General features: G+C 47.5%; 3 protein-coding genes across 4 annotated transcripts; 1 reads left to right on the top strand and 2 right to left on the bottom strand.

The window, feature by feature from the left end:
• Positions 1–1,632: 1,632 nt before the first annotated feature.
• fam89a (family with sequence similarity 89 member A) lies at positions 1,633–5,369 on the bottom strand. Its single transcript, XM_028953180.1, has 2 exons — positions 5,013–5,369; positions 1,633–4,187 (listed from the first exon to the last, which is right to left on the bottom strand). The coding sequence occupies exons 1-2, from the start codon at positions 5,262–5,264 to the stop codon at positions 3,915–3,917; spliced, it is 525 nt and encodes a 174-aa protein (XP_028809013.1). The 5' UTR covers positions 5,265–5,369; the 3' UTR covers positions 1,633–3,914.
• Positions 5,370–6,867: 1,498 nt separating this feature from the next.
• Positions 6,868–11,737, bottom strand: sprtn (SprT-like N-terminal domain). The gene is made up of 5 exons (XM_028953614.1): positions 9,853–11,737; positions 9,389–9,488; positions 9,139–9,267; positions 8,765–9,056; positions 6,868–8,490 (listed from the first exon to the last, which is right to left on the bottom strand). The coding sequence occupies exons 1-5, from the start codon at positions 10,158–10,160 to the stop codon at positions 7,589–7,591; spliced, it is 1,731 nt and encodes a 576-aa protein (XP_028809447.1). The 5' UTR covers positions 10,161–11,737; the 3' UTR covers positions 6,868–7,588.
• Positions 10,647–12,887, top strand: exoc8 (exocyst complex component 8). Of its 2 annotated transcripts, XM_028953613.1 has the most exons (2): positions 10,647–11,779; positions 11,981–12,887. In XM_028953613.1, exons 1-2 carry the CDS (start codon positions 10,789–10,791, stop codon positions 12,844–12,846), a joined length of 1,857 nt encoding a protein of 618 aa, XP_028809446.1. In that variant the 5' UTR covers positions 10,647–10,788; the 3' UTR covers positions 12,847–12,887. The 2 variants fall into 2 exon arrangements, with proteins under 2 accessions (XP_028809446.1, XP_028809445.1); XM_028953612.1 differs by having other exon boundaries at positions 10,647–12,887.
• The last annotated feature ends 773 nt before the right edge of the window (positions 12,888–13,660 follow it).

Here is a 13,660-nt window from a genome sequence, read left to right as displayed (position 1 = left end):
ACAGGGTCAGGGGACAGGGGCGTGAACCCATTCAGACTGGTTTCTTCCATTCCAACAAGCCCCCCTGCAGGCTTGATGACCTTTTGCATGCACCTTAAGATTGACAAGCGGTGGGCCACATATCTCAATAATCAGACCCGCTCTCTGCTCCGGGAACAGGACACGTGCGGCTTTGAGGGAAATACGTGGTCTGTGCACATGCAAATGGATGACATGGTGAAAGTTCACTCTTGTTTACTCTCTGTGGGTTTGGGTCGGTTTCAACTGTCTCATTTTCACTGGTCCTGGAACAGTGTTTAGCACAAAATGTTTAGAGGGGAACTTTTTACGCACTGAGCACCTCCCAGTCAGTTTCTAGCCACACAAGCAGAATGGAACTCTAATAAACAAGCACAGGTGTGCATATTTCAACATCAAAGTCTATTGTCCAGTCATTTACATTTTTACATTTACAGCGTTTATCAGAGCGACTTACAAGCAGTAGTTACAGGGACAGTCCCCCCCCCCCGGAGACACTCAGGGCTAAGTGTCTTGTTCAGGGACACAATGGTAGTAAATGGGATTTGAACTTTGTCATTGGGTAGGCCCAACACCAGGCTAAAACAGTCTGGGCCCTCCAGACACATTCTTCACCAAGCAGGATCTCTTAAAACTAGAAGACACAATTGCTAATGGATCTTGTGGCTTTAAATGATCTTGCTAAGTGAGAAATCTTGTTTGGTGAGGAACATCACCTGTTGGCCACCACCACCACACCCAAGTGTGACTTGAGAACAGGCCAAACCAAGCAGCTGTTCCACGGTGATGGCTGCGGGTTTCTAGGTCAGCCTTGGCGATACGTGTGGCTCGACACGGTTTGACGTCATAGGCATTTATGACTTGGTGTCACGCCCAACAGTGAGAAGAACATGTCTAGTCGGTCCTGAAGGGTGGCGCTCATCCACTGCAGCAGTAATTACCTGGGTGCTTACGCTGCGCCCCCACAATGCTTAAACGAAGAACTGATAACGTGTTCACGTGTCCCAGACGCAACGTGATGCTTACCTGGGATAAACTTTTCAACCAAGATTATCCTAATCCTGCACACACCTCCACAACAGGTGCCTTGGCCGAGGCCCTGAGGTGTTCAGGCATCGCTAAATGTTGGGACTTTTCTTAAACCCACAGCACTGAGGCTTGAACCTTTTTTTCCACAAACATTTGGACTATAGCAGAGGTTTCAGTTGCCAAAACTGGATCTGAGCAAGATCACAAGGCAGCCAAGAAAAGCCCAAGAGGGTTTGCTGCTCGTAAACCCTCCAGAACAGATAAGGGAGCATTCTGTTCTGTGCAGAACAGTCAGTGTGGATACTCTGGCGCCGTGTTATACGTGAAAAACTGTGATTTACTGAGAGTGATGGACAGACAGGGACATTTAAGGGTTTAGTTATGAAGAATTCAAAATAGTTTAGACAATTTTCAACATTTGATGGATTCTGATGTTTCCCCCCCCCCCTTGTACTGGTTGCACAACACACCACATGGGTGGTCAAAATACTGTGCTTTCCTGCAGAGCAAAACCTTCACTCAAAAGAAGACAAAAAGTGCTACCTTCATTTCTGAGACGAGCAACAAAGTAAGACTTCCCACTGATGCCATTTTAATATTTTTATTTAATCGTTAATTACGCCTGTCACATGTAAAAGCATATAAAATCTTCCAAAAAGTACAGTAGTATAGTCATTAATGTTAATAAAAAGAAAGAGAAACATCTTTTACTAAACCCAAAGCAATCATCCAAAATTGGTCGAATAAAAAAAAAAAAAAATCCCATTACTTTTGAGGTTTGCCTAATTTGCCCTGGGATGGCAGATATGAGTGCTACATTCATACATTCCCACTGTGTTGTTTCTATTGCTGTAGTATTGTTGTTCGTTTTTACCCTTGGACACCTTGTAGACTAATGAAGAGGAACAGTACTTGCATATCCAAAGGAGCGATGGGCATTGATAAAACTGGTATGCCGATACGAAAACCGGACTGAGCCAGCTGGACCGCACGGTTGTTGCTGGTGAACATGCCGCAGAATTTTTTTTTCTAATTTCTTCCACTTTTTGCAGTTCAAATCAAAAGACTTGTACAAAAATGCTGAATGAATAAATGGGCAAGGAAAACCTGCCGTAGCCAAAAAAAACGAGCCCATGGCATAAAAGGCACAAAGTGAATAAACTGACAGCAGAGCCAGGTCAGTCTGGAAACAAGTTCACAAAACTTCTCGCCAATTAGAAACTCCAACTCAAAATATTCTGCCCAAGGAGTCTGTGGATTTCAGACTCTGATAATTCACTGTTTATTAAAGAATAAGCCCAGGAGCTGTTATTGGAGGAACAATTCCTGGATCTGATACCGCAGTGAACCAGGGGTCTTAAATCCAGTTCCTTGATGGATGGATGCATCACATCTTATTGTTCCAAATTAGGCCACGGATGATGTGAAAATTAGGTGATCAAAGCAAAACTGGCAACCAGTAATCCAGGAATTCATTTTTTTGATGTAAATATGATAATTACATAATTACTATGATAATTACATAAAAATATGCCCTCAGAGCACAACTCTGCCAGATGTAAAAAAAAATAAATAAAAAAAAATGTTTACAGACAAATAAAAAAAAACTGACAATTAAGTTGTACAACAATCCTCTATCCTGTAAACTGAAGTTAACATTTTCTTTGGTAATCGTACCCTAAATTAACGTGGTAAATTTTGATCTGAAACACTGTAACATGCAGTACAATCATATCCCTTCACATAAAGTTACTTATGTGAATTAGCGTGTTTGCCAGGAGGGCAGCTTTAGCGTAATTAAGCTCTTTTGAGAAAGCAGAGCACCGAAGATGCGCAGCAGCTCTGGTGTGAATCACAAGTCTACAGCGTTAAGCACCATGTAAGTGGGTGTTTCTTCTGAGCAAGATTACAGTCTCTTTCTCTCTCTCTCAAAAAAAAAAAAAAAAAACACTCCAGACGTCGATGGGGGCGTTGTCCGCCTCATTTAGTTGCATTAAGTTGAGACGAAGGTCATGGTTGACCAATAGGACGGCTGCTTGGCAAAAATTTGTACTGGCTGTTCATTTTGCAATGCATTTAATTTAATCACAAAAAAAAAAAAAAACACTTCAAAACTGAAAAGGAGAAAAATGATTCTGTTTTGCATTAAGATGTATCAAAAGGGGACAACCAAATTCGCATATTTTCATAATCTAAATGTGATATTTTAATTATTCTGCTAAGTTAAGAGGGTTTGCTCAGCTCACTTAGGTTTAAAACTAAACAGTGCAAACATCACAACGATATGAATATGAATGAGTCGGAAGCAGACATTTTCTAATGCAGCTTGGGGGGGGAATGCATGATCAAATACACTGTATATAATACTCCACACACAATGAATCTGTTCCATCCAGTTAGAAAATGTTGAGACCACGAGAGTGAGCTGGCGAGGGAGAGCAGGAAGCACGCTGCTCGCAAAAGTGCTGTGTACCCTGATTGGAAAATACTTGATACCTCCAGAACTTCTTGTTCACATTTTGCCCCCTTGAAAAAGGAAACAGCACTCCCGTTCTGCACAAGATGCAAGTTACAGTAGGGGACACTGATCGCGTCAACGCCACTGGGAACGTGAATACTGTCCAGACACTGCTGTCCTGACACGGACATCCTCTTAGAGAAAAAAAAAATACTATATTGTAATAATTTCATGTAATAAATAATCAACTGCATATATATATATATTTATAGAAAAGACTGCTAAGAAAAAAAAGGCGGCCAGCAAATTCCAAATGCAGGCACAGCTTTTTACAAGAAATAAAAGGAAAGAAAGAAGCTGGTAGGTAGATAGTAGATCTCATCTGCAGAGTCTCTGGCTGAAGCGTCTCTCAGATAGCGATGTGGAGCGAGCCATGCAGCCACTTCTCTTTGGATGTCCCGTTTTGGGGGGACGTGTCGCTCCCGTCTGCCGTCTGCTCCGTGGGGGTCAAGCCAGACTCCTGGTAGTACTCCTCGTCTTCGTCAAAGTAGCCGTTCTCGTACTGACCATCAGCGCTGGAGCCAGCGGTCAGGTCCTGACAGCTGCCCTTGTATTCCTGGATGGACTCGTGGAGGGACCAGAGCTGACACAGCAGAGACATATCCTGCTGCCGCAGGCCCACCTGGAAAAACAGCCGGAGTCTGAGAAACTTCCCAAATGACAGGAACAACACAAAACTGGGCGGGGCCATTAAAAAATATGTAAGCAATGAAATTATCATGAAATAATATATATATATATATATATATATATATATATATATATACACACACACACACACACACACACACACACACACACACACACACACATTACAGGCCAAAGGTTTGGAGACACCTTCTCATTCAATGTATTTTTTTTTTCATGACCCTTTAAGTTGGTAGATTCTCACTGAAGACATCAAAACTATGAATGAACACATGTGGAGTTATGTACTTAACAAAAAGTGGAGACCTGACCTCCACAGTCACCGGACCTGAACCCAATCCAGATGGTTTGGGGTGAGCTGGACCGCAGAGTGAAGGCAAAGGGGACAACAAGTGCTAAACACCTCTGGGAACTCCTTCAAGACTGTTGGAAAACATTTCAGGTGACGACCTCTTGAAGCTCATCGAGAGAATGCCAAGAGTGTGCAAAGCAGTAATCAGAGCAAATGGCGGCTCTTTTGAAGAAACTAGAATATAAAACAGGTTTTTAGTTATTTCACATTTTTTTGTTAAGTACATAACTCCACATGTGTTCATTCATAGTTTTGATGCCTTCAGTGAGAATCTACCAACGTAAATGGTCATGAAAATAAAGAAAACACATTGAATGAGAAGGTGTGTCCAGACTTTTGGCCTGTACTGTAAATATATCTAGATATAAAACAATCAGAATGTATTAGAGTATGTTTTAACCCGTGGAGTGCAGGTGAAGCAGGTCTGTCCGTTGCGGTGAGACTCACCATCTCCTTCCTGAGCAGCGCCAGAGCCGCGTCGAGGTTGGCCGGCTTGCTGGCCGCCAGGCTGTCGGCGTGGCTGCGCCCGCGGCTCAGGTCGTCCTGGATCATGGTCTTCTTCGCGTACACCCGCTCCATCTCCCGCCACGAGCCGCCGCTCGAGTTCAGCAAGCCGCTCAGGCTCTTCGGCAGCGGGGGGAGCCCGTCGATGCAGGCCGGCGCTCCGCTTGCTGTGCCGTTCGAAGACTTGCCGTTCATCTCCAGCGAGCCCCGGAAGAAAGAGACGTTTGCTTTGTGTGTTTAGTTTTTTTAACCGGTGTGAGCGTATGAAATTTCGGTCCCAGTCCGCTACAGTCAACCTCCACAAGCACAAGCAGCTTAACAACGGCACTTCCGGTCTCTTTAACTCCACTCCAGCCTGATTGGGCGGCGCCTCACGTGACGGGGTGGGCGGTACTATGAATATTAATGAGCTCCGTCCAGCGCCTCTGCGATGTTGGACTTGACTCAACATTGACAGGCGCGGAGAATGCAAATGATATTCGCCCTTGTTAAATAAAAAAAAAGGTTTTGTCAGCAAAATAAGTTTCACTATAACATAAAAAACAAAACTTGTTTCATTGCATACTTAAAAACATAGAACCTTTCATAGTAGACCTATGAGAATAAAATTGATTGGCTTCTGTGTGAAGAATTTGCTTAATTTTTTTAATTTGCTAATCATTTTACGGTGTTACTGGTGTCATGGAACTTAATATCATGAGCCCTGCCTGCAGTGTTGGTATCGCATATTGTTCTCATGTTGCTTTGTAAAAAAAGAAAGAAAAAAAAAACGCATTCTGATTAAACAAGTAAGACATCATGAGGTACGTCATGAGGAAAAAGACCCCAACTCTGCATTTACCTAAAACACTGAGCATTCTTCCCTCCGTTAATGTGAGTAACGTGGTATGCGCCTGTCTGGGGCCTAACTCGGAGCCAGGAATAAACTGAGCGAAATGACTTAAAGTGGGGTTGTGACAGGAATGCAGCAGCAGGAACAAAGGTGTCAGTGTGAGGCGCAGATGGTGCTCTCGCCAGCTCCGGGGCCGTGTCCCCTTTTCCCGTACGCCCCTCACCACAAAGGGAACAATGGCCCCCTCGACAGCATCACATGCGGACATTAAAACAGGCAGCTGACGCCGAACGTGCCACGGCTCAGCAACTGCCCCTTTGAATTAAACATCACCTCGCTTGCATGAACAGATGCTTTGAAATAATAAAAGGTCCCCCTGTTGTAAGACAAGGGTAAAAGAAGCCCGGCGTGCAAATTACACTGAGGCTTGTGTGATAAACCTAAGTGTGAAGTTAAATGGTGACACATGCTGAGTAACTGCTCCAAAACGTGGAAAAGGTTTAATTGTGGTGCGACACTTGTGTCGGTCCAGCTCGCCACTTGCTCCACCCTTTGTGTCCGAGTCGGAATCAATAAGCTGCACAGAAGATGGAGGATTTATTCATCCAAGCATGGGAGAGCTCTGAAGTGCGTGTTCAGGAAAAAAAAAAAAGATTTTTTTCACCCAATTTGGTAAACGGTGACTCAACAAGGCAGGTTTTTACAGCACCGATTAGGGGTCAAAGCAGTAATATAGTATACTAAAATAAAAAAGTAAAAAAATGAATTAAATTACAGTTCAAAATGAAATAGTGTTTTTTGTTCAGCATGTAAGCAATGAAATGGAAACACCCCTTATTAAGGAACAGTATTTATTCGTATCAAAGCAAGTAGGTCTAAAAGACACATGACGAACAGTATTGAACATTAAAACGTTACACACAGAACAAATACCGAATGTGCATATGTTGTGTGTGAGGTAGCACCTTTATTATACATGACATGAAACAAAAATGACCTCAGTGTGTAAAAACTGAGATTTAAAGGGGGGGGGGGGTAAAATACGTCTATTAAGTCTAAGATATAAATGTGAGCGCGCACACACACACACACACACACACACACACACTCTCTCTCTCTACTGCCAGCATATCGTTGTGTACACGAGATTTACTGACAGTGTTGGGGTGAAACCGCCCTTGCTCCGATTAACCTTGCCACAAGCAGAAGTATCACTTAAAAGCCGAGCCGAACGAACAAACGGCAGCGCGTGTGAAATTCAATACAGTCCATTCAGCATAAAATGGAGTCACTTCTCCGTCCCCGAGGCCGCGGTAACTCTATACACGACCAGTCCGCTCACCGCCGGGCAGAACCACTGCATTCTGGCAATCTAAGCGCCGAACCATTTCAACACATCACTTCAAACATATTACAAAAATGCACTTTTTTTCACCATTACAGCATAAAATCGATATTAGTCGAAGCCTAAAACTGACTAAAGTATCCCAGAGGAGTCTTCGTGCAAAAGACACGTACACCAAGTACGTTAACTGCGCTTCAGACATGAAGGGGAAAAGCCAACCATCCGGAAGCACTTCCTCCTGCAGTTACATGTTCATTTCAGGAAACAAAGTTGGTGATAAAAAAAAATAGGGCCCTGAGCCGGCGAAGATCGAACAAGTACAGGCTGACAGGTCTCCCCACATCAGGCCAGACACGAGTCCAGATGCGCGTTGATTTGGGCCTCGGAGACCTTCAGGTGGCACACGGGGCAGTTCACGGTGACGCTGGCGATGCTGACCGAGTGGCTCGGCGGCACTGCCGGCGCCGGCTCAGGCGGCGTTACCGTCGGCACCGAGGCAGAAGCTTTGCCCTCGCTGTTCTTCCTCGGGGACGAGAAGTCGCCCTTCGTCCTCTGGAAGAAGTCGAAGATGTGCGCGGCGCTGCGGTTGTCCCACGATCTTTTCTTCTGGCCAGGAGCGCTCGTCCCCGCCTTTTGGGGGCTTTTGAAGTACTTGGACTGCTGGCCGTCAGCGGAGCCAGAAACGGATCCCACCGCGCCGGACGTTTTGTGGCTGCTGGATGAACTTCCTGCGGAAGTGGACGGAGCTGCAGCCTTTGAGTTGAGACTCCAGCCCGCACTGGACCCGCTGTTGTTATTATGGGATGCGCTTTTGGTCTCAGTGGCGGTTTTAAAGGCACTGCTGGTTTGCTTTTCTGGCGACTTGAAGCCTTTAGCTTGAAACAGATCTTGAACAGATCTCTGTTTCGCCCCAATAGAGTCTGACGGGCGGCCGGACGACTTTAACAAGTGTACGTTGGCTTTGGAGATCCTGACTGGAGAGCCGTTGATGTTGATGAAGGCTCTGGTGTTGCTCACTGACTTTTTAGAAGAGCCGCCTGCGGTGCCGGTGCGGCTATTCCTCAAACCGGAGTCAAAATCGAGGGCTTTACTTTCGGACGTCTGAGACGACGGCGGCGACACCTGAGTTTTGGGGGGGGCCGTGGGGATTATGGTGGGGGGTTTCTGAGAGGACGCACCACCAAGTACAAACCCTCTGCCGGTAAATGGGATGATGTTCCTGATGTCTTGAGAACTGGAAACAGCTGGGAAAGAAAAGAGAAATCTACTTGAAATGCTTCCTGACCTACTCAATATTTTATTAATATATAATATATGGCTAATAATACAAATATAGTGAATATCATTAAAAAACAGAAAGATAAAAGTATCAGGTGAAATGCATTTTTTTTTTGTTAAGACCACAGACATATGGTACATAATATTGCACCAAACACTGGCCACTAACCCTGTTAAAAATATCTTCGGTCTCTAGTGGCGTATTGATTTGTGAGCGTAACGTTGCAGAAGGTGAATTACCTGCACTGGGAGCCTTGCCCTTGTCTGAAGGTCTCTTGGCTTCCTGTTTGGGCTTCTGGTCTTTGTCACCAGCCTTGTTTTTCTTCCCACTGGGCTCTGGCTCTTTGACTTTAGTGTAGGTGCCTCCACAAGTCCGCTGGTGGTCCGCCCACCAGGGGTCTCGTGCCGAAGGGGCGCGATTCATTGCTCTCTTCACATAGCCGAAGTACGGCTTACGGTTCTGACATGGACCATCGCAGCGCCACCAGTGCTGCCGGTAAACGTCCACCTCATCATGAAAGCTGTGATAAACCTGAGAAGAGACAAACGGAGGCGAGTGAAGGCCGCGTAGTTCGGCTTCCATCATCGTGATGTGGAATGAGATCAACACCGACCGAGATTTTGGTCCCACTGGCTTCGTTGATCCTGTTCATGTGCTTGCAGAACTCTGGCCCATGACCGTCCCGGTCTCTGTTGTTTTGCGTCACGAAAAGCAAAGCGTGGATCATTTCATGCAAAAGGGTCTGCAGAAAACGGGACCGTATCCAAAATCAAAATATAAAATAGGCCATCAATTCATAAGAAACTGAAGTTGCTGTGACAAATATGAACGAACCACCGACTTCCATTTAAAAACGTTCTTACCTCCACCAAGTCTCGCCGTGGCCGGAGTTTTAAAAGAGGTTCACTGAGGCGGATGGAACACAAACCGCCCCGGCCTTCGTAGGAGCACACGCCAGCGCATCTGTAACGCGCACAGAACACAAATCAGTGTGGCAAACACACACACACACACACACACACACACACAACCACCAACTCAGCAGCAGCAGCATCTGGAAAAGTGCTGCTTTCATTCATTCAGTCCTTCTGATGCCATCGTGGAGGTTCGCATTAACAGGGGTACAGGAAAAGCAGCAGGAACTGCTGGAAATCCACTCGCCTATGAAGCAGAAGACCCAGGTTCAAACCCCACTTACCACCATTGTGTCCCTGAGCAAGACACTTAACCCTGAGTGTCTCCAGGGGGGGACTGTCCCTGTAACTACTGACTGTAAGGCGCTCTGGATAAGGGCGTCGGATAAACGCTGTAAATGTTTACGACGTACAGCGTCATCCTGGCGCTCCACTTGACCTCCACGCCGCTGAGTTTCCCCCAGAAGAACGTGTCGTTGAACTGCAGGAAAATCGCGCGCACGTCGGGACTGGGGTCCAGCGTCTCCCAGGACTCGTCCACGATCGACACGGGCCTTTCGGGGCGGAACGCCGCCGGCCGCCAGCGCGGGGCGACGTCCCCGGGGGCCGCCTCGACTTTGCGCTTCTTGCTGAACGGAGAGCGGTCGTCGGGCGAGGCGGACGCGTCGCGGTCAAACTGTTCTTGCAGCTGAAGGGCGAGCAGAAAGTCCTCGTCCTCCATGGTCGCCCAAAAACACCCGGCTCACATCGTAACTCTTCTGGGTAGCACTCAAGCTAACGCGACGGCGGAGATGACCGGGGCAGCTAACAAGCTAACTAGCGTTCGGTCAGTTTTACCGATAGAATTAAATGCCATTAAACGGCACGTTGCCTTTAAACATAAATAAATAAATTAAACAGAGTAAAAGGTGCCGATAAAAACATCCCCGGTGCTATCAGCCGGGAATTCAAACACGTAAAAAGGGGTCGGCGCTGCCGAACAGAAGTCTGGGATATGTTGTTCCTCGAGGCAAGTTATTCAGAAATGTCCAACCATAATAAACCCTGGGTTACATATATAATAAAAAATTCCATTAAACATAGTTCATATAAAGGCGTAAATAATTTAAATCGTTTAAAGTTAATGTGCTGTTTTTTTAAATGTCCTGCACTTTGAGGAGTTTGTGAAAACAAACTGTTTTTGTTAAGATTTTGGTCGGCCACGGCACTTCCGGGTCCCGTGACGTTGACGGGAGTGGACCCGTTTCCTGTTGTCCGAGCGTCTCCTACACGCGAGAAGAAACATTTCCCCGCGGATCTTTCCCACCCCGCCGCTTCTCACAAACGCCGCCGAAAAGGACACCGGACGAATGGCCGACGCGGGAAGCAGACTGCGCAAGCAGCTGGAATCGTCAAACTTTGACCCGCAAAATTACGTGAAGCAGCTCTCGCAGCAGTCCGACGGCGACCGAGACCTGCAGGAGCACCGCCAGAAGATCCAGACCCTGGCCGACGAGACCGCGCAGAACCTGAAGAAAAACGTCTACAAAAACTACCGGCAGTTCATCGAAACCGCCAAAGAAATTTCCTACCTGGAGAGCGAGATGTACCAGCTGAGCCACATTCTGACGGAGCAGAAGAGCATCATGGAGAGCATCACCCAGACCCTGCTGTCCACCGACAAAGACGAAACCGCCAAGGAGATGATGGCCGCGTTCCCGAAAGAAACGGAGGAGGTCAAGCAAAGGACGCTGACCACGCTGCTGGAGAAAGTCGAGGGGTGTCAGAATTTAATGGAGGCCCCTGGGAGGTACTTGGTGTACAACGGGGACTTGATCGAGTATGATCTGGACAACATGTGCCAGATCCAGAAGGTCCACGCTTTCCTCATGAACGATTGCCTCCTGATTGCTACGTGGCTCGCGAACCGCCGCGGTCCGGTCAAGTACAAGTATGATACCCTGTACGACCTGGAACCTTTGGCCATAGTGAATGTGAAGGACAACCCCCCGATGAAAGACATGTTCCGAATCCTGATGTTCCCGGACACCCGCACCTTCCAGGCGGAGAACAGCAAAATAAAGAAGGAGTGGCTTGAGATTCTGGAGGAGACCAAGAAAAACAAGGTTGCCAAGGAACGACACACGAAAGAGGAGGAGGTGCCCAAGTCTCCTTTGAGGCCAGAGGTGTCCACCAACCCTTTCGATGAGGAGGAACCGCTGGAATCAGAGGAGGTCGTGGACCTGAGCCCGGAGTGGATTCAGGATCTGCCAGAGGACCTGGACGTGTGCATAGCGCAGCGGGACTTCGAGGGCGCCGTAGACCTTCTGGACAAGCTGAACGAGTATCTGAAGGAGCAGCCGGCGACGCCGCCGCGCGTGAAGGAGCTGCGGGAGAAGGTGGACGAGCGGGTGCGGCAGCTCACCGACGTGCTGGTGTTCGAGCTGTCCCCCGACCGCTCGCTGCGCGGGGGCCCGAAGGCCACGCGCCGGGCGGTGTCGCAGCTCGTCAGGCTGGGCCAGTCCACCAAAGCCTGCGAGCTCTTCCTGAAAAACCGCGCGGCGGCGGTGCAGACCGCCATCCGGCAGCTCCGCATCGAAGGGGCCACGCTGCTCTACATCCACAAGCTCTGCAACATTTTCTTCACCAGCCTGCTGGAGACCGCGAAGGAGTTCCAAATGGACTTTGCCGGCAACACCGGCTGCTATTCGGCCTTCGTGGTCTGGTGCCGCTCAGCCATGAAGATGTTCGTGGACGCGTTCAGCAAGCAGGTGTTCGACAGCAAGGAGAGCCTCTCCACCGCGTCTGAGTGCGTGAAGGTGGCCAAGGAGCACTGCGCCCAGCTCAGCGAGATCGGCCTGGACCTCACCTTCATCCTTCAGTCTCTGCTGGTGAAGGACATCAAGGCGGCTCTCGTCAGTTACAAGGACATCATCATCGAGGCCACCAAGCACCGCAACTCGGAGGAGATGTGGCGCCGGATGAACCTGATGACGCCGGAGGCCCTGGCCAAGCTGAAGGAGGAGATGCGCAGCTGCGGCATGGGCAGCTTCGAGCAGTACACGGGGGACGACTGCTGGGTCAACCTGAGCTACACCGTGGTGGCCTTCACCAAGCAGATGATGAGCTTCCTGGAGGAAGGGCTCAAGCTGTACTCCCCTGAGCTGCATATGGTGCTGCTGGAGAGCCTGAGGGAGATCATCCTGGTGGCCGTGCAGCACGTGGACTACAGCCTCCGGTGCGAGCAGGACCTGGAGAAGAAAGCCTTCATTCTCCAGAATGCCTCCTTCCTGAACGAAACCGTGCTGACCGTGGTGGAGAAGAGGTTCGAGGAGGGCGTGGGAAAGCCCGCCAAGCAGCTGCAGGACTTGAGGAAAAGTTCAAGGCCGATGCGCATCAATCCAGACAGCCAGATGTCGGTGGTCTAAAAAAAAAAAAAAAAAAAAAAGCATTTAACCTGATACTTTAATCGTTCTCTTCACTACCCACAAACCATCTCACCCACAGCGTAGAAACCACAAAGTGCCCATAATCTGTGTAAAATAAGTTTAATAAGAGTACATTGTGATTTGCTTTAATGATGTTGGAAATGACTGTTCATGTGTCAACAGTGTTTGGAGTAAATAAAATGCTGTCGTTCTAGTGTACAATCTTTTATACGTCACGTTTCTGGTATCAAGGGATCTGCCTTTTTACTGGAAAGTATGAAGATAAAGAAAAAATAGGAGATGTGCCAGTTAGGGGGTCAGGATTTTTTTTAAAATTTAATTAGAGACAATGCCATTGGATCTGTAAAACTGTCAAGATCAGAAGAGATTTAAAATGTTTGACAAATCTTCTCAGGTCAGTCTTTTTGGCAAAACCATGAACCTCTTGACTGAAAACTAGTACTTTTTTCTAGTACTTTACAAATAAAGCCATTAAGGCCTTTGGTTGTTGGTGGAGCCCCCAGTCTGATGTTTAGACGAGATATTCAGCTTCTTCTGCCACCCCGGTGTTTTGTGGCTCCTGCCAGAGTCTGAACGGGTCTCTTGCCCACCTGGGACAGAGCGCCTTGTGTTTACTCGGGAGGGTGAATGGATAGAGACGAGTAAATACCATGCCAGTGGGAGCCACCAGGACATGTCTTTTGTCATTTGTTTGTCACACATCAGGTGACGTGTGAGTTAAATGAAAGTCATGTCCTAGACTCTAGTGCTGAGCAAATGACTGAATTAATTTTCCCTCTGTCTCCACCACAAA

This window comes from Denticeps clupeoides, chromosome 14 (genome assembly GCF_900700375.1).
Source record: "Denticeps clupeoides chromosome 14, fDenClu1.1, whole genome shotgun sequence".
NCBI classification, from domain to species: domain Eukaryota; kingdom Metazoa; phylum Chordata; class Actinopteri; order Clupeiformes; family Denticipitidae; genus Denticeps; species Denticeps clupeoides.
This window is presented reverse-complemented; position numbering and strand designations above follow the sequence as displayed.